At 35.7% G+C, this 21,564-nt stretch overlaps 2 protein-coding genes across 2 annotated transcripts; one reads left to right on the forward strand and one right to left on the reverse strand.

Annotated features, from left to right (window-relative positions):
* The first annotated feature begins 3,816 nt into the window (after window positions 1-3,816).
* Window positions 3,817-4,596, forward strand: LOC103504060 (uncharacterized). Its single transcript, XM_008468492.3, has one exon. It carries the CDS (start codon window positions 4,114-4,116, stop codon window positions 4,447-4,449), a length of 336 nt encoding a protein of 111 aa, XP_008466714.1. The 5' UTR covers window positions 3,817-4,113; the 3' UTR covers window positions 4,450-4,596.
* On the reverse strand, window positions 4,563-8,388 carry LOC103504061 (chlorophyllide a oxygenase, chloroplastic). Its single transcript, XM_008468493.3, has 9 exons — window positions 8,220-8,388; window positions 7,744-7,977; window positions 7,430-7,534; window positions 7,043-7,318; window positions 6,806-6,953; window positions 6,515-6,699; window positions 6,306-6,418; window positions 5,708-6,002; window positions 4,563-5,189 (listed from the first exon to the last, which is right to left on the reverse strand). The coding sequence occupies exons 1-9, from the start codon at window positions 8,295-8,297 to the stop codon at window positions 5,019-5,021; spliced, it is 1,605 nt and encodes a 534-aa protein (XP_008466715.2). The 5' UTR covers window positions 8,298-8,388; the 3' UTR covers window positions 4,563-5,018.
* Between the last annotated feature and the right edge of the window lie 13,176 nt (window positions 8,389-21,564).

Genomic DNA, 21,564 nt, shown 5'->3' on the forward strand with positions numbered 1-21,564 from the left:
CTCTTTCAACACAAAACATTTCTCTACCGGGTGACTGATGACCCGATGATATTTGCAGTAATTAGGATCATCCACCTTTCCTGCTTGTTCAGGTCGCTTACATTCCGGCAGTTGGATCAGCTGCTTCTCTAATAGTTGCTCTAGCATGTCAGCAATATCTAAATCAGGAAATGGGTAGACTTTTTCCTGTCTTTCTTTTAAAGTCAGACGTCGTCTCTCGCTTCCATCATCCTTCGTTTCAGCTCTCCCTTCTTTTCTTTTAGAGAACTTCAGTGGGGTCGTATTTACGACCATAGATTCTTTCACAGAGCTCTTCACTACCTTTTCGGCACTCTTTGTCTCCTTCTTATCTTTTCTTACTTCAAGAACAGAAAAATCCGTGGTTCCTCTGCTGGCAATGCTCAATTCCATATCATGAGCGCGAGTTGCTAACTCTTCAAATGTACGTGGCTTTATTCCTTATAAAATGTAGAGGAGTCCCCAATGCATGCCTTGGGTGCACATTTCTACCGCTTACAGTTCGGTGAGTCGATCTTTGCAGTCAAGACTTAGAGCTTTCCATCGGTTTATGTAATCGATGATTGGCTCTCCCTTCCGCTGTTTGGTGTTTGTAAGCTCCATCATGCTTACGGTACGTCTGGTACTATAGAAACGGTTGAGGAACTCCTTTTCTAATTGTTCCCAGCTGTCAATGACTTCTGGCTCCAGATCGGTGTACTACTCGAAGGCATTTCCTTTCAAGCTTCGAACGAATTACCTGACAAGTTGGTCTCCTCTTGATCCTGCATTCTCACATGTTTCGACGAAGTGGGCGATATGTTGCTTTGGGTTGCCTTTTCCATCGAATTGCTGGAATTTTAGAGGTTGGTACCCAAGTGGCATTCTCAAGTTATCAATTCTCTTGGTGTACAGCTTAGAGTACATGAAAGTAGTTTGTGGCGGTCCTCCGTACTGAGCTCTAATGGAATTCACGATCATATCCTGTAGCTGCTGAACTGAAAGAAGGGCAACAGAGACTGATTGTTGTTGTGGTTGTGGTTGGTTTTCCTTTATCAGTAGCTTTGACAACAGGAGTTTGACTTGACTCAGCAGTTTCACGAATCCACATTTGCTCCCTCAAAGTTGTGATTTCATGGTCTCGTTCCTCCACAGCTTTCATCAGGAAGTTAATTTTCCTCTCCATCTTTGCCATGGCAGCTTCGATCGTTATATCAGCCATCATGACAGACATCACGTCAGGATGTGCTTCCTTCTTTGACTTGCTAGAAGCAAAATCAGAATTATCATACAAAGGATTTTCTTTGATGACAATCCCTGCTTTAGGAGACTCCATCAATTGCTTGAGAATGCTCTGAGCGACGTTAGAACCTTGATCCTGCTCTTAGAATGATTCTCTTAGAATGGCTGCGGGTGATGGGTCCTGTGTAAACGTCGCTTGCAACAGAAGAGTTAAACGCAGCCTTCTTTGATGCCATTGATTTTCTTGTAGATTTGAATGGCGAAAGAGAGATGAGAGGTAGAGAGGTCCCACTAGGCGTGCCAATTTGTTCACACGATATTTTCGGAGAAATTTGATTCGTGGAGTTGAACTTGTGTTGATGTTGTATTTATGTTGATTTGATGCGATGTGGTTCGATCTCTAGAATTTGATCCTCTGATTCTCTCTCGGCTGGATGCTTACGCTTGATTTGAGGAAGCAAAGCACGTGATGTTCTTAAAGTTGGAGTCTTGGAAGAAAGCTTGTATCTTCGAAGAAGCTTCAATCTTCGAGGGTGTTCTTGAAGTTGAAGACTTGGAAGAAAGCTTGGATCTTCAAAGCAGCTTCAATCTTCGAAGGTGTTCTTAAAGTTGGAGACTTGGAAGAAAGCTTTGATTTTCAAAGGAGCTTCAATCTTCGAAGGTGTTCTTGAAGTTGGAGACTTGGAAGAAAGCTTGTATCTTCAAAGGAGCTTCAATCTTCGAAGGCGTTCTTGAAGTTGGAGTCTTGGAAGAAAGCTTGTATTTTCAAAGAAGCTTCAATCTTCGAGCATGGTCGACTTCAGGAGTTGAGGAGGCTTCTATCTCTTAGAAGAATTCTCTCTAGACCTTCTGGAGTCAAAAATTTCCAACCCCCACAAATGAAGAGAACTCCTCTATTTATAGAGTTCCCTAGAGGGCTTTTATGGACTTGAGCCTGTTCTGGTCCATAGACCATACCCATGGGCTCAATCACATGGATTTGGGTCATATTTTATTTTAGGCTAAATTAAGCTTATTTTTTGGCTCAATTGAATTTTAGCCTAACTAAATAATTTTTAATTGAACCAAAATAATTAATTTGACCCAATTGTCATAATAAAGACACGTGACATCGTTAGAATTGTCCAATTTGTCTTTAAATTTAATTTGGGACACATGCCAATTTTTAGTTAATCTCAAATATAATTATTTTAGTAAATGATGTGGCAATTTGTGATTGGTTCCAAAATTTCTTATTCAACAATCTTATCTTTCAAAAAGAAAGATTTCAAAGAGATAAGATAGATGCTAGTCAGGGATCCTATCCTATCGGCCACTCTGTTTCTTTCTATTTTGTAAATTTTTGTTGACACGTGTAAGAACCTGTATGAATGTATAAATCTCAGTGGGAGATTCATTCATCTATATAAGAGCACATTCTCTCAATCCTTAATGGTATCAACGCACGTCCCTTATATAGATGGTTTTATTAACAAATAGAACTTGTTGAAGTAGGCATATTTGTAGATGCTTTTAATTTAATATTTTTTTTATTATAAATACAAAGTTTTAAAAATTAGAAAAAAAAAATCAATTTTTGTGGAAAAGACATCTGTGTATAATTGTTTTCAATTTTCATCCATTAATATTCAAATTAACATTACATTTTATATTTACATGACTCAAACCCTCAACCTATGTACCTAAATTTAATGAGATCTATATAGATGATGATATTATGTTATATTTGTAGATAATTTAAAGAAAATTTTAAAAATGTAACTAACCAACAAAATATTTATATGGTATAAAACAGTTTTAAAAATGGAAAAAGCTTACAAACCCCCAATAAGAAGAAACAAAAAATATCTCAGTCAACATGTCATTAATCAACTACACGCGCATGTAATTCTTCTTGTAAACGATCTTAATACGCGATCGTGTAGAAAATCATACATGATCATGTAGGTAGTATCAACACCAACCACACGCGCATTTAATTCTTCTTCTAAACAATCACGATACGCGATTGTGTATCATCGTGTAGGAAATGATACACGATCGCATAATTCATGATACACGATTGTTAGTTCATGACAAACGATGGTTTTGAAAAAGCCCAAGTAAATGATCATACAAATGATGGTACACGATCGTGTGTAATTTAAGATACATGATCGTGTAGTTCATGAAACACAATCAAGTAATTCATGATAAACGGTGGTTTTGAAAAGCCCTAATAAATGATCGTGTAGATCATGGTACACGATCTTGTAGTTCATGATACACGATCGTATAATTCATGATAAACGATGGTTTTGAAAAGCCCTATGATAAACAATCATATAGTTCATCTCTTTCCACGACACATTGAAAAAATAACACAAGATTGATGATTGATTGAAAACAAAGATAATAATAGTATAAGTATAATGAAAAAGAATAATAATAATGATAGAACAATGATGTAACTTCAAAAAAAATATAAAAGAAAAATTATAGAAGAAGATCACCGTCGGTGACCACCAAAAAGATAGAAAGGAATAAATCAGAATCACACGAAATTCAAATGCGACAAGGGAGAATCTTTAATATTTAAAAAACATACCGCTTTCATGAACTTTTTATTTTGTTATACGAATCATAAATATTTTAATATATATTTTAGAATTTTGTTACATTTATATAATTAACGTTTTTGAGTGATTTTATCATTTAATTAATTTTTCTAATATTAATAATATTGGAAAAAAAGAAAAAAGGGCTACCGGCTGCACAAGTTGATAGAACGGAAGCCTTCAGAAGTCTCCAGACTCTCCTTCAACCGATCAAACCGCATCTTCCCTCCAAATAAACAGACCCACCGTCCCCCAAAATTCCCAAACACAAAACAAAATGTTCTTCTTCTTCGTCGGCGGTTTAGAGCAACAAGTTCGCCAACTCCTCAAATCCGGCGCCGCCCGTTGTATAAACTGCGACTCCCCGGCCGATCTCGTCAACTATGAGAAAGTCCTAAAGCTTTTCTTTGTTCCAGTGTGGCGGTGGCCGGGAAAAGAGCCATTGATGCACTGCAACAACTGTAAGCTCTTTTTCCCCCAGTCGTTATCTCCGCCGTCATTTTCCGATCAATCTCCATCAGCCGCCCTTTCAAGAGCCCTTCGTTGCCGTTCTTGCAACAAAGTAGTGGAGCCCGACTTCAGTTTCTGCCCTTACTGTGGATCTTCTCTGTAAATTTCATAAGTTTTGCGTCTTCTAGTTATCATAATGGTGTATTGATTCTGTTATGTGCACTTGAAATCGTGTTTTGGATGAGAAACTTGTGGACATCTATGTGGAATCAAAAATTGAGAATGGAAAATCTTTATTAATACTGTTCAATTTCTTAGTTGAAGATGATACACAGAACAAAGCATACTCGTGTACTTTTACAAGCCTTTTACAACCCTAAAACAATGATCTTAGGAGGTGAGCTTTGGAGAAGCGAACCAAAAGCAAAGCAGAAAGAAATTAAAAAAGGCAAAACCGATCAAATTTATATAGCAGCTTCTAATTTACAAGGGGGATTTTGTGGGGGGCAAGACCCAACGTCTTTCTGCTTTTTTTGCTACAGCTTCTGCAAAGTCCAATTGAGAAAATCCTTCTCAAAAGTGGAAGCTGATAGGAGGGATGGTATGTTGGTCTTTTTTTTCTTTTTTTTTGTCTCAGCCAGAATGTTTAAGGTTTGAAAAAGGAAGGGGGGGTGGGGTTGTGTTTATGGGTGTCCTAAGAAATGTTTTTAAGTTAATTAAGTTTATTAATGTTCAAGTTGATTGGCTGAATGGTAATTGTTTTGCTCCTTCTTCTACTGCATTTCTCCATAACCTGTATCTTACACCTAGCTTATCGTAAGAAACCGGCATATTCCAAATATTTGCTCCGTTGACCATTCTCTCTTGCTGACCAATGACGAGCCTCAAGTCCTCGTTCAATACCTGTACGAAACCCACAAAATGAAAGCCTTCAGATTTTGGTTTGATTTTATAATGCATATAGTATCAAGACGGCAACATATATAGTCATGGTCATGGTTGAGATAACTAACAAAGCTTAAACCCTAAACTTTAATACTCTCCTCGAGGGATTTAGAAAGTTAATAGCACTCATCTTCTGACTATGGAGGATGAAAAGAAGAACTAGACGGATCATTAGGGTTTGAAGAATCATTAGAGTCGACAGCCATGAGGGAGAATGCAAGGAACTTCAAGAAGAAGCGCAAAAATTTACATTTGCATTGTACTTGCGTAGATTTATTGTGTGCAAAGATGACATATATACACAGCCATTTTTACGAGAGAGTAGGAAAGTAACTAGATATAACTAACGAAAGTTAGTTAGATTACCTAACCCTAATAAATAGCAATTAAACTATTCAACTATGTTTCTACTAGATTTCTCTTTTAAATTTTGTTTCGGAAAGTAGCTCTGGACAAATTGTGGATGAGAATTATACCTGTTCTGCAAAGTGTCTCCAGAGATAGTGCATGAAGGGAATCTGCTTCAACACAGGGGCAAAATCCAGTGACATTCTGTACAATAGTCTTGTTTTCTGTCTTGTTGAAGGTAAGCACACATGAAGTTGATGAAGATGTGTCGAGCACTCTCTGGTACTTTGGCCTTCTAGTTTTCCTGGTTTGGAGATACCGATAGTCGATAACACCATACAAGGTGGTCGAAATTCCATGTCTATAGGGTAAGGGTCCCAGTAACCTTGGAGCCCAGATGCAGGGGTTAAAAATTTCACCAAGCTGTGAGTTGGATAGACATAGAGCGTAATAAACAGTCAGTTTTTATGACCTTTTTAACTGATAACTTAAAGTTACAAATATAGTTCGCAATCCTCAAAAAGTAAAGAAGATGCAATGCTATCTGTAGCAACCAGCAAAAATAGGGAAGACACAGAAGTCTTTCTGACAGTTAGAATACCCGAGTATTATTTCTTATGGTTCTAGCTAAGTTCATCAAGTGATAATTTGAAAAGTCTTGTGCTCTGCACTTTTGTTCCGACTTAACCGTAAATGATATTGCATAGCTATGATATTGACTGATACCTGGGTACGCTCCATCCTTTAGCAAAAGTAGAAGTATGAGTAAAAGGGGCATGAGCAAGATCCAGAAGGTTATCTAGCAGTAATCCGTGCTCCACTGGAATTTCAATGACGAGCTGCAGTATAAGCACATACAATTTAGCTACAGACTCATTCGCATTCATCATTTACAACTCAACTGATAAAAGGAACTTGATATTTCTGACAATTACCTCAGCATGGATTTGAAAACCAGGAGGAGGTTTTAGAGAAGGAAGATTAGCTGCTGGAGGATCATTACCTGGCCAAACCCAGATCATTCCTTCTTTCTCGAAACATGGCAAAGACTTTATTTTCACATTTAGTAGTCGTGTCGAAGGCATTTTCTCACATTTCCCATCTGTTGAATATTCCCAACCTGAAATTTTCAAGGAAAATGACCCTAAGAGAAAGCTTCTTTTTAATTTCTGTTTTATCAAGGTATTTGAGTTTTTTAGTCTATATTTCCTTTACTATTAACTAACCATGGTAAGGACACTGGACTCGACCATCATTGACAGAACCAAGGTGAAGAGGGCATGCCCTATGAGCGCATGTGTTTCGTATGCATCCAGGATTGCCATCCTTACCACGAAAAAGAACCCATGGTTCTTCAAAACAATCAAATGGGATCTGAAATAGATGATAAATTAGTGAGGAATAAGAAGTACAGGTGAATTCAAAGTGATATTGGATGATCTGATTGGCAAGAATTACCCTACCATTATATCATCTTTCAGATCACTGGAGAAAGCAACAGGATACCAGAAGTTCTTCAAGCGGGGATTATATGGTTCGACAGGTCCTGAAACGTTCAAGCTTTTCTTCGGCGATCTTCTATTTACAGAATCATGAGATTGTGTTGAAGTACCAGGCAAGGTCGATGGGCTATCCAACTCTGCTGTGTTTCTGTCTTGTAATAGCCTATCATGCACCAATTCTTCCATGTAAGCTAGTTTATCTAAAGCAGTGGCAACTCGTGCTTCAGATATATGAACCTGTTGTGGGTCATGAGTTGTCAAAACATGATAATGGTAAAGAAAGAAAGTCACTTCAATAGGTCAAAGAACTTACTACAAAAGGTCATTTACAAGAAATTTTATACATACCTGTCTATGAGCTTCTGCTAATTCGTCCTGTAATCCAGCAAGCTCCTTCTTCATAGTTCCGATAGATTTATAGTCACGGGCTAGAGGATTTAGAACTTCCACAACCTAAAACAAGATTTAAGCTACAAATTTTCAGAAGAAAACATACTTGAAGAAGAAACGACCCCACCAAATTACACTCATCAGCCTAAAGATATTTGGTGGAAGACGAGCACTGAGTGAATGAGGGAAGGAGCATGAAAGGCTTTATTGGAGAATAATGTTAACAACACAACAGGTGGAGGAAAAATGTAGTAGTATGAGATTCTGAGAACCTTTTCATGGAGAAGCATGATTGCAAGAACATCTTGTCGAGCTCGCCAATCACAATACTGAATGTCATATCTAGCCACTTCAAGAGCTTGATTAACATCTAAGAACTTCCCTTTACATTGAGGAACCTTGGTCCTGGGATCTTCCACATCAAATAGCGTTTCCCAGCCACTCTTCCTTTCTATAGCTCCTTCCTCTCCAAACACAGCAAACACTCTAAATCCTCCTTTCACACTCTGAAGTTCAACACTTGAAAATATCAAACCATAACATAGAAGAATCTAGAATAGAATTTAATAGAACACACGACATCAAATATGTAGCACCACATATTGAAACGATTAAAACGGTAATACACTCCATTACAAACTTAGAAGCTGAATGCAACCAAAGAGCAGAAAAATGCACATCGAAGTCCGAATTGATTGATACTCAGATAGAGAAATAAAAAAGAAAAAGAAAGAAAAAGAGGACGAACCTTCTTAAAATTTAGCTTGGGAGATTTAGAGAAAGAGATGGGCAAAGAGAGAGCAGCAGCCGTTGCTACGACGGTCATGGCGTTTGAAGTGTTTGGTGGAAGAGAGAGAGAGAGAGGGAGGGAGAGAAATGAGAAATTTTGGTGAGAGAGATTTGATTTAGGGGATTTTTGGCGATAAGAGGCGGTTGTATTCCGCGATCTCAGCTGGCCTTCCACGCTCTGCCACGTGGAAATAATGTTATTATACGTGGCATGCTTAACTTCCACATGCTTCTTTTTTGTGAGAGTGAGTATCTCCCATGAGTGGGTCCCAGACATCCTGCCACCTCGGATTGTGAAGATATCTCCTTTATCTTTCTTCTCTATTCCTTTAAATCATTTTCCTATTGCTTTTCTTTGCGCTTCGTTTTAAGTCTTCCATTGATTCACCCGTCAAGTACGTAATATTTTGTCACCGTCAAATCAACTCCCTCCATTACTGCACCAATCTATCCATCCTATTTTAAAATCTACCGATAATTTAAATTTATTCAAATTTATCATTGATAAACTATATCGATAGAGTGTTAGATAAATTTTATTATGTTTACAACTTAAAAAAAAAAAAGGAAAGTTAGTTTTATTGTAATTACATAAGTTTTTTAGATTTTGAAAAGTAAAAATATCTACGTTTTCATGTTTTAAAAAACCAATGTTAAGTTATTTTGAAAAGTTATTGTGTTTTCTAAATTTGGATATGTTGTGTTTGTGGTTTCGCTTCTTTATTTAATTATTTTATTTTACTTCGAATTTTAAATGTTATTCTCTAGATTGTATTGTTGGGGTTTATCTATTTGTTGCGCGGATTAGTGCGTTCTGCGCCGCCCGGCGCTCTTGGTTTGCGATTCTGTTGGCTTTCTGGTGTGGTTTCTTCTTCGCTCTTGTGTGTGTGGGGACTAAGAAGAAAAAAGTTATCCATTTTAAGGAGAATAGTGTGAGGAACAAATCGTGAAGATTGTGTACTCCTGTGGTGAGTAAAAATCAAAGATGAAGGTTTTCTTATCAATGATTAGAAGTGAGATTCGAGATTATTAGAGGTCAAGTGATACTTGATTGATTGCAGAGTGGTATCTGATTAAGGGGAGGGTTTCCCTTGTTTTGTTTATGAGAAATATTATTAAATGCTTTACTGATTCATTTGTCAATAAAAATGTGTCGCTAAGTAAAGAATGATGAAAATATGTTTAGATGTTTGTACCGATGGTCATAAGTTTGTAATCATGAATTATATCACAAGGAAATATATAATCTCTTATCATAGACCAAGGACCTTCGAGATGTAGATATTGTGTCATTAAACTAGGTTAACAATATTTGGTGTTTCAATTTTTATTTTGTTTATTGTTTCACCCAGTTGTTTCTTCAATTATTAACTAAAGTGTGTGCTAGAAGCATCTTGTTAACTGATTTATATTTTTTTTCAATTGGTATCAGAGTAGGTTACATAATATGTGTGTGTTATGGAACCTGTTTGTGAAGAAAGCTCTACTATAAGTCCTTCTGGATGGTTATAACTATGCCTACCGGAAAGTTGGAATAATTGCTTTCTTAAAATCAATTGACAGCAAACTTAGAAGGTTGTTGTAGTGGGACGGGAACATCTTACTATAATTGATGCGGTTGGAAAAGTATCTCAGAAGCCAAAAATTTCTTGGTCCAATGTGGAGGATGAAGCATCCTTGGGTAATTCTCGAGCCTTGAATGTAATTTTTAATGAAATGGATCAAAATGTGTTCAAATTAATCAACACATGTACGTATGCAAATGAGGGTTGGAGCATTTTGGAAGTGGCTTATGAAGGTACTTTTAAAGTGAAAATTTCACGATTGCAGCCCTTAACATCAAAGTTCGAAGCCCTTAAGATGTCCGAAGATGAGTTTATAGCTGACTTTAATGTCCATGTTCAAGACATTGCCATTGAATCATTTGCTTTAGGGGAAAAGATTTCAGATACCAAGCTTGTCTGAAAAGTTCTGAGATCTTTACCTCCTCGATTCAGTATGAAAGTCACTACTATTAAAGAAGTAAATGATATTACTTCTATGAAATTAGATGAATTGTTTGGGACATTAAGAACCTTTGAGCTAAATCTTGATGCTAGAGGACCTAAAAAGAAAAATGAAATTGCTCTTTAGGTTATAAATGAGGATACTCCTCAACCGAGTAAAGAACGTTATGAAAATTTAGTCGAGTCCATTGCCTTACTGCAAAGCAAGTTTCGAAGCTTAGGAACCAGTTTCGCAAGAGATTTGGTAATTATGGAACTCAGTCTAATAGAGAGTTTGGCAGTTCCAGTAATTCAGGATCAAGTTCGTCTAGTTTGTATACAACTCATAAGCATAGAGATGTTAACAGAAGTGATCAAAATTTGGCGTCGTACAAAAGTGACAGAAGTATCAGATGTCACTAGTGTAAAGGTTTTGGGCGTTATTAGGCAAAATGTCCCACTTTTCTAAAGAGGAAAAAGAAGAGCTTTACTGTTAAATTGTGAAATGAAGAATTATCCTTTGGTAGTAATGGAGAAGATTATGGCAAAGCTCATATAAGTTGTACAAATGAGAAAGAACTAGAAGTCTCTGAAAGCATATCTAGTCAGAAATTAGTTGGTAAAGATGATAGAAAAACCAGTTTAATTCAACCTAGTTATGATGACCTATTTATAAAATGGGAAGAAGACCGGGAAGTGTTGAAACTACAAAAGGAGAGAATACAAGTTCTTATGGAAGATAATCACCGTCTTATAACCATGATTTCTACTCTTAAAATGGAACTGAGAGATATTAGTAATGAGTTTAAATCCTTGTCTAAATCTGTAAAATTACTCACCTCTAGTACTGAGAGTTTGTATAATCTTTTGAATGAAAGGAAGTTTAAGAAAGATAAAAAGGGTCTTAGTTTTACTGGAAAAGGTTCTAGAGATTCCTCAATAGTGTTTGTTAGAGCTTCTGATAACAAGAACAAAAGTTAAGGATCTGCTGAGTCATTGCATGTTAAAACTAGTCAACACATGCCTAGTCAAAGTCGTTCAAAAAGGTGGACATGTCATTTCTGTAGAAAAGCTGAACATATACGAGCATTTTGTAACAAGTTGCATGGGTATATTCGTTACAATCACAAAAGGCTAGATGATAAGATTAGCAAAAAAATGCTCTAAGTCGTTCACATTCCACTAGTAAAATAGAGTGGAACATGAAAAAAGAAGAACATAACTTATGTAATATGGTTTTTTTATCTTTATTCATGCATCTAGCTCAGATGATTGATATTTTGACAATGGGTGTTCCAGACATATGACTGAAATTCCTTATTCTTTTCTAAATTCGAGGAATGCAATGATGGCCATGTGACTTTTGGTGATGGTGTGAAGCGTAAAGTTAGCTAACAATCAAGGATTTTCAGTAAGTTTCTCTAAAGATAACTGTGAAGTTCTGAATCAAGACAAAAATATTATAATGATAGGGACTCAACTATCTGATAATTGTTATCAATGGGATTTTGACTTAAAAAAGTGCTTGTGTCATTTGTTTAAGTCTGATGAATCAAAACTATGGCATAAACGTCTTGAACACATAAGTATTTCTGCCATATGCAAAGCTATCGGGGTAGAGGCAGTGCTATAGGAATCCCTTTTTGGAAGAAAGCTTTAGATAATTTTTGTGAAGAATATCATGTTGGAAAACAAGTTAAAGCATTTCACAAGTCTGTTGGGCAATGTACTACAAATCAAGTTCTTGAACTTCTCCATATGGATCTAATGGATCTTATACAAATTGAAAGCCTTCGGGCGCAGAGGTATGCCTTTGTAAGTGTAGATGACTTCTCAAGATACACTTGAGTGAAATTTATTAGAGAAAAATTAGATACTTTTAAAGTGTTTTGATTCTTACGTCTTCAGCTTCAAAAAGATCATGACAAAGCTATTATGCATATTCGTAGTAATCAAGGAAGAGAGTCTGAGAATTCTGCCTTTGATGAGTTTTATCAAAATGAAGAAATCTTTCATGAATTTTCAGCTTCCTTGACTCCTCAACAAAATGGAATTGTTCAAAGAAAAATCAAACTTTGAAAGAAATGACTCATGTAATGTTGCATGTCAAGTCCCTTCCTCTATATTTTTTGGCAGAGGATCTTGAATACTGTCTGTCACATCCACAATCGCATTTCACTTCGTCCAAGTACATTGTTCACGAATTACCAGCTATAGAAAGGACGTAAACCAAACGTCAAGTATTTTCACGTTTTTGGAAGCTCGTGTTATATTATGAATGATAGGGAGTTTTAGTGTAGAGCTTTCTGAGTGTTTAATAAGCGCACTAAGACAGCTCTTGAGCCTATAAATGTTGTTCTTCACGACACGAGTGACAAGCTGGTGAAGTTCAGAGATGATGATGATTAGGTTTTCTCTCCTATTGATTCATTCACTAGCCCTACAGTTATTTCAAATGTTTTGTCTTCTGTTACTAACCAGAGGTCTACATCCAAGGGTTCCTTTTTTATTAGTGAGTCAGTTAATGCTGATTCTGTTAATCCTCTAGTTGTTGACTTGAAAAATAAATACAAGGACATTGGTTCAACGGCTCTATCTGATGTTCAACAAATCGATCCATCTGTGTGTGTTAAGAAAAATCACCCATCTAGCAGTATTATAAGAGAGATCAGCAATGGAATCACAACTCATAAGAAGGAGTGTCGTGATTATACAAAAATGATTGCAAATGTTTACTATACATCACCCGTTGAACCTACAAATGTTATTGAAGCTTTAAAGGATAAATAGTGGATTGCTACAATGCAAGAGGAGTTACTTCAATTTGAATGCAATCAAGTATGGTAGTTGGTTCCAAAATCAACTCACGCAGACATTATAAGCACCAAGTGGATCTTCAAAAATATGACTGATGAGAAGGGTTGTGTGACTAGGAACAAAGCTCGTATTGTTGCTCAAGGATATGTGCAAATTGAAGGTGCGGATTTTAGAGAAACATTTACACTGGTTGCTCATCTTGAGGCTACTCGTCTGTTGCTCGGATTAGTTTGCATTTGTAAAGTCAAGTTGTATCAAGTGGATGTCAAAAGTACATTCTTGAATGGTTTTCTCAATGAGAAAGTGTATATTGCGCAGCCTAAGGGTTTTGTGGATCCCTCCAACACAAATTATGTGTACAAACTACGTAAAAGCCTTATATGGTCTTCAGCAAGCTCCTTAAGCTTTGGTATGAATGCTTAACTGAGTTTCTTTCTCAACAAGGATATTATCAAGGCAGGGCTGATAAAACCATGTTCATTAAACATGTAACGTCCCAAAAATTTAGATAATTTTGGAGTTAGTTATCTTAACGTTGTTTCATTAGATTTAGTTTATTAGCCATTATTTTGATTTCATTGAGCGAAAATTATTTGGTTTTATGAAAATTGGAATTAATTAGATATCATTAGATAAATATTTAATTAATTGGAGGATTTTGACTTTTGAATTTATTGAGAATTATATCAAATTGTATGTTTTTTGTTTTAGTAAGGACTGTGGATTTTAGGAGTTTTCGTTAATTATATGTATAATTATTGTGGAAAAAAAGAAAAATATTTATATTTGTGGAAAAATATAATTATTAGTAAAAAGATAATTACTTTTAGAAAAGAAAAAATTGATTGGATGGGAGATTTAAATAAAGAGAGAGAAGGTTGGACTTATTGTAGGAAAGGAAGAAAAGTAAAAAAAAAATAATAATAATATCATTATTTTTATTATTTATTCTAATAGTCTCCTCGTTCAGCATGTGCATCATCTTCTTCCTTCATACAACCCTAGCCGCCACACGCCTTCTTTAGTTGATCTCTGCTCACTTTTAGTCGATGTTCGATCGTCGCTCCTCTACGATGAAGCCCAATCATCCGTCGCACCGTCCACCACTCGAGTCTTCGTCAAAGCTCCTCTCGTTCATTCAAGTCGTTCAGATGATTCGTAAGCCAATTCATCTTCGCTGAAGCCGAAACGTCTGCCACTAAGCTTCGTTCTACACCACGCAATGTCATCTCGATGAAGCCTCTGTTCACTGCTAAACGACCAACGTGTTTTCTTCCATTCCCGAGCTGGAAGATGAAGTTTCCACCCCTCTTAGCCACACGTTTCTGTTCGTGAGCTGGTCTGCCACGTCATGCCCTACAGACACCTTTGCTTGCCTTGCAAGACGCGGTAAGACTTGAGTATCCTTGATGTGCTAAACGCCATAAACACTCAATCTTGAGCTTCTTAAGCCTTACTTAATCGCCTAACCTCTTAAACTTAACATAAATATTACTCTTTAGGTGATATAAACACTTAACACAAAAATAAACCAAACTTAGTCTTTATTACTTAAATCATGCGATGACAATACTTTACATGACTTGCCAAAAAATACAAGAACAGTACTTAAACTTAAAATCAAAACGCCTAGTAGCCTTCTCACCCTTTCCTTACTTGGCCTAAATGCCTGATTCCTAAAAGATGAACTTTACAACGTTAGTCAACATACTTAATGAAGTTTTAAGAAATCTTTTTTTCAAAATATCTTTTGTAAACATCATTTCATCAAACATCAAAACGCATAAATTTACCTTTTCATATAAACACATCATTTCGCATAACAAATCATATGCGGTTAGCATTTTGTATAAACACACATTAGTCAAAAATCATTCATTTCGCCAAGATTCCTGAATCATTCTCGATGCTAAGTCTCATTTCTTCACATTTAGACGTTTTGATTAGTATTATTAGTATTATGATTCGATCTTATTACTCAGGCCGCTAAACACAATGCAGTCTTTTTCTAGATTGGCCAGCTTCACTCCACCATGCAGTCCTTTTCTACATGGTTGCCTTTACTCCTTATGAGCACATAATAGTTAGCTCATTGATAGGAAATAGACTAATGATTTGAATACCATTTCATAAACATTGAAACACATAAAACATACTTTAAAACATAGCGTAAGATTTTCTTATACATCTTTAGAAACATTCGTAGAGAAACCATTGTTTCAAATCAATAAAGACTTTATAAGAAAGCTTTTAACATTAAAATGTTTTGAAGAAAACACTCACACTACTTGGCTACTCAAACTCGAAATGCTTCTCTTATTCTTCTTCTTGCGTAGACACTTTGACAGCACCTTAACACTTAATTTTTTCTTTTAAAATTTTCAGAATAGTCACCCTTAACATTCTGATCCCATCCTCTATTTATACTACTCCTTAAACAAGCTTAGTCATGCTTAAACTCTTAACAGCTTGCCAGCTCCTACTCTTAGTGGTGCACGTGTAGTCTTAAGGTTTAATTTAAGCACGCTTAGCTTAAACTCCTCCATGTGTCCCATTAAGTAACTTAGAAAATTTCGATTTCCTTACTCTTCTCGCCTAATCTTTCATCTCGCAAAACACCTAAATCGCGTAATAACACTTAACCTTCAAAAGTCTTGTCGTTTTACCTTTCTCATGAACTGACTTATTTGCCAACTCTTAATTCGTAGTCTTTCTTCATTGTCAAGCCTTAACTTTTCTTTACAATCTTTTGTCCAAAAATGGCTATTTTTACACTCAACAAAAATTTTAACGTTCTAATTTAGGTACGGGTTCTACACACCATACAAACTGAGTCGATCTTCTCCTCTCTTAACTAAGACATACGCGTCTACTTTCTTCCTCACTGAGCCACATAGCCACGTCTGAGTCGCATCTCATATTTGAGTCGATCTGTCTTTGTTACCCGAGTTGCATAAGCCAAGCCATTGTAGTCCCTCTTTTAAGCTAGTTGAGCTATTGGTATTTTTTTTATTTGATGAGTTCTTGACATGGGTTTAGGTATACCCATCAAGTGTTAATTATTGGTTTAAGATAAATTAAATTAATTTTAGGATTCAAAGTTGGATTATTTTTGTTGAAGACAATTGACGAATTTCTAGAGCAATTGTATAATTTTTCCAACCAAGGTTGAATTAGGTTCAACTTCAGCTGGGGTAAGTTTGGAAACCTAAGATAAATATTTGGATGATTATGGTTGAAAAAATTATTGATTTAATTTTATTTATGTTTATGACTGATTTACTTGAGATTTAACTGTCAACCAAGGATTTTAACTAATCTCGAGGTAAGGGATTTCAAATATCGGACCTTAGATTGTAGTTCAAAAGTACCGTATGAGATGGTCTGTTTGTTTATGCGTAGGTGCTTGTTCGATTGTATAGAGTTGTCTGTTTGGTTGAAGTCAACGCTTGTTGAGAGTCAATCCCACTCAATCGTGCCTATAACTTGATATAGTTGGTTATCTCCACGAGCTTAATGAGGTAAAACATATTTCATTCTTCATAATATATCATTGATTCAAGATCATTGCATGCAAAATGCTCCCAATGTCTCTATTCATTACGTACTTCTAAGACCTCATTGTGTACAAGTTTTTCTATTGTCTGCCCAAGTGTAAGTGAAACTATAGGTTTATCTGTGTGATCCAGAGTTGAACACGGTGAATTGATATCAAAGCCTAGTTCTAGGGTTCACTAGGCGTAGAGGCGTATAAAAGAATAAACTATACAGTGTAAATGAGTGTAAGTTTAAACTATATCTACTTATCTACACTAGAGAGTTTGTAAAGGGGAGTTAAGATGGATGTGAAATGGAGTTGTGCACTAACTTGCATAAAAGAAGAGGTGAAGGAAAGTCTATGCATTACCAGGCGATTAAGTAATCAAAGGACCTTGATGCGATATAACTTAGTTAACGTGCTTGTGATTAAGGCGAGCTCCTCTTGAAGTCTTTAAATGCCACACTTGCTCACCTCTTGGGATCCAAATGACAAAGTTGCATTAAGCAAGTTATATCTAGAATGCTTCACTTACAAGACTTATAGAGCTTCGCGTTTAAGGGTGACAACCTCTCGACGCCTAATACCCACTACACTTGTTCTCTTTTTGGGATACAAATGACGGAAGTTATCTTGCCAAAGTAGAGTTTGTCTCTAAACTCCTCCTTATGCATGTTAGCCATATCCTTACTACTTGCCCTCTCGGATAGTTGGCGATATACACTGGCCAAGTGATGAAAATAGCTCAGCTAACGCAATAAGAAATATAAGCTAACCTTCTTATCAATAACTTATCATAAAACATAAACTACAAATAACACACAGGTGGATGAACAGTAAGGAAATGGAAGATTGAAACTTGTATAAATATGCAATGTATTAAAGAATAAAGGCTTTCGGCCACTGTACAATATGAATGAATACGTTACACTGAAATATACAAAAAATAGAGAGAATAGAAATGATAATAGAAGTTAGGGGAAGACAGGAATGAGATCTTCTTCACTCAACATCAAGCTTTCACCCATTGACCGACCCGAGAAGATGAAGAAAGACTTCACAGATGGTGGAAAGGCTACTCCTTCCCACCACTCTCTTGGGTTCAGCCCATTCAAGCTAGTTACTTTTCTTGATAGTGATGAAGTCCTTTATATAGGTAGATTTAGGCAGGAAATCTAATCTTCTCAGCATGTCAACACCAAAATTTGCTCTTATGTTAAGTCACATCAACTCCATCTACCACTTTTGTTTTCTAGCAAACCTCTTCTCACTTATTGATATGGCATTCTCGCCTAATCTTCGAGCTAAGTCCACTATGATTCACTAGCTTCTTTTGTTCCTAATCCTATGTTTGGACACTGAAATAGAGTAAAACAGGCATGAAAGCTTATGTAAATTGTAATTCCAAATATTTATGAATTTACAACATAAGCTACACGTTTTGACACATTTTTTATGTATTTTGGTCTCATTATTATTTTTAAAATACTATAATAACTTGTATTTCTACAAGTTATCAATAGGTTTGGATGTATTGATGGCTTGCTACATTGATGACTAAACTGAGATATGTACTACCATGCTTATTATCACTGGTTATGTATTGAATTGAAACATTGTTGATAGTTTTAAACATATTTTGATTTGATTGTCTTGGACTATTTAGACTGGAATGAACTTATCTAGACTAAGGGAAAACTTTTAACTTTAGCTATTGGATAGTGTACCTTGCAAGCACAGTGTTCTACAGGATCACTAAACCGATTAGGTGAATCTTACTGGATCACTAAACTAATTAGGTGAATCCTACGGGATTACTAAACTGATTAACGTGTATCCTACGGAATCAAAAGACTGTTATGGTACAGGGTACTCCTAATAGGAAGTTAACAGTCTTTATCCCTAACGGGACTAATAGTGGGTCTCTACTGGGTATAATTTTATACTCACTATTTTATATTTAACTTTTTCATGTAAAGGTAATATGAGAGGTAGCCCGGTAAAGGACAAGAAAGGCTCGTGAATGCCATATGGGAACCTTTCAAATGCTTTTGCTTAATGTGTTACTGGTTTCAAGACTTGTTGATTGTGATGAGTTTCAGAACTATTGTACTTTTCATTTTGACTTAAACATAAACACTTTCGTATTTTTATTTTCATTTAACATAGGGCCCGAACTAAATTTTCTTTGATATTCATTTTTTGAACAGATTTTATAGTCTTTTGTATTTTTACCATTGGATTTGGACTCTTATGAACGAAAGTTTTTCTTTAGATTTTTTAGTTTTAGACTTTAAAGTGTCTTTGGGTTAAAGTAATTATCTAAGCTAATTTTATAATAGTTAGGTCATTACAAAACGAAAGGGACATAATTTTCTGGTTGCTTAAGTCTATGTTGATGATATTATTTTTTGTGGATCTCCTCCAGCTCTTGTGACAGGTTTTGTTGAACAAATGCAATCTAAATTTGAAATGAGTATGGTGGGTAAGCTGGCCTACTTCTTGGGTTTCCAAATTTGTCGGTGCAATTTAATGATTTTTCTATCTCAATAAAAATATACTAGAAACATGGTTAAGAAGTTTGATCTTGATAAGGCTAAACCTAAGCGGACTCTAGCAGCATCAAATCTCAAGATTTCCAAAGATAATTCTAGAGAAAAAGTTGATGAAAGTCTATATCGGAGTATTATTAGCAGTCTCTTGTACTTAACGACTAGCATACCAAATATAGCATTTGTTGTTGAGGTGTGTGTCAAATATCAGTCCAATCCTCATGCATCTTATCTTTACTATGCAAAGAGAATATTAAAGTATATTCTGGGTACCATGGAATATGGGTGATGGTATTCTTTTGATACTACCTTTGTGCTTGTTGGTTATTGTGAAGCTGACTAGGCTGGGTGTTCTGAAGATCGCAAGAGTACATCGAGCTGTTGTTTCGTTCTTGGAAATAATCTAATTGCTTGCTTTAGCAAGAAACATAATTGCGTATCTCTTTCCATAGCTAAAGCAAAGTATATTTTAGCTGAAAGTAGTTGTATTGAGCTTTTATGGATGAAAAAGATGTTGTCTGAATATGACATTAATCAAGAATCTATGGTTCTTTACTATGATAACATGAGTACTGTCAACATATCCAAGAATCCTGTGCAGCATATGTTGGAATTAGTGTCCTAAAACTCATACTTTGTTATTTGATTCAATAAAATTTATTATTGAATACTATAATCTTAAAACCAATATATTTAGGTCCCGAGACTATTTTACTGAGTTTTTCATATATACTTGAACTTTATATGGAGACATAAACATGGATTAAGTTCAAGTTAATAGCCCAAATGGTCTATAGTGTATGAATAAGGTTGGGCGTCTTATTCTGAATAAACACTATGAATGCGGCCCGCTCTGTAGTTAGTACAAACGAGGTAATCCTGAATCATTCATGTAGAGACATGGGAGTGGGGGCATCCTATGTAAATGGTTTGCATAAGACTGAAACCACGAAGTAGTCACTTTTAGTTATAACACCGTAAACTATAAACTGACTTTCATTTATGATGACCTAGGTAACTTGATCTTAATCCTGAGCTAACTATGAACTTCTGTTCATTCGGTAGTATCCTTAAATCTGCATAGGTGAGGGCAGCTCAACATCGCTGGCCCAATAAGCCTCACATTTCAAGGGTAAGACCGAGTAGATAGCTAGGGACATAGGGTGCAAGATGGAATTCACTCCTACCCACTTCTGGGATAGTAGATAGGTTGTTCCCTTTAGGACTGAATCCAAGTCTTGAACAAGGGGCCCCACCTTCTCATTGGCCTGAGAAGGATTCTGGTTTATAGGTTGGACCTTAAACAATTGTTCAATAGTAGATCAATGGGTCTAAAGGAGCAAGATGTAATCTCGAGAGTAAAACGGTATTTTGACCCAGCCAAGATTACGAACAACCTGTGAATGATTGACTTACCTATCATGGTTATATCAGGTGGACAGAAATATATCTATAGTAAGGGGAGTGCAACTAAGAGTCTTTAGTGGAATGACTCTTTAGTTAACGAATGTTGATTAACTTTGGTCTAAAAGAGTTTAGTCAGTTAATCTCAAATCGTTAGAGCCCATAATCTATAGGTCCATTAGATTCCTCTACTAGCTCATATGGATTCAACTAAGAACAAGTATGTTGAAGTAGTTCGAATTGTTCGAATAAAGATAAGAGAGAGAAACCGACAAATATATAAATAAGATATAAGTCAATTTTTTGTGTTTAAATATGATTTAAATAAATATGAATATAGATTCATATTTAAAAGCTTGAAAAGTTTAGAAAACGGTCAAAAGTCAACATGTTGATTTTAAACTTTGATCGGATTTATATTCAAATATGATTTGAATTTTAGAAAAATGAATATGGATTCATACTCGGGAGGTTATGATTAGTCAAGATGGGAAAAATAGTAAAAAATCAACAAGTTGACTTTTGACTAAGAAAAGTCAAAGTTTGACTTTGACTTAAGTTGGTCAAATGACCAAAATGCCTCTTTGGCTAATTACTTTATTAATTAACGGTTAATGGAAAATGTGGCAAATTATTATGAATTTGAAGCCACTAATTTTATTAAAGAGTTGATGAATTGATTAGGTATTGATAAGATATGAAATAATTTACATGCAAATTTGCATGTAAATTTCATATAAAACTTCTCATTACCGAATGAGAAATAAAATGAGTTTTTCTCTGGAAAAACATCTAAACGATTGACTCCCATCTCTCTCTAAAATTCTCTTCGCATAACCGAGTCCCACAACTCCGTTCTTGGTCCTAAGCATAGTAGGTCAGCTTTGTGGTTGTCTTTGTTCGTGATTTTCAGGAAGAGAAGAAGTTTTGGACCAAAGAAGAAATTGAGAACTACAAAGGTAAGTACATCGTTTACCTTCCTCTCTCTTCGTTTAGGTTCATCGCACG

The sequence above is a fragment of the Cucumis melo genome, chromosome 3 (assembly GCF_025177605.1).
Source record: "Cucumis melo cultivar AY chromosome 3, USDA_Cmelo_AY_1.0, whole genome shotgun sequence".
Lineage (NCBI taxonomy): Eukaryota > Viridiplantae > Streptophyta > Magnoliopsida > Cucurbitales > Cucurbitaceae > Cucumis > Cucumis melo.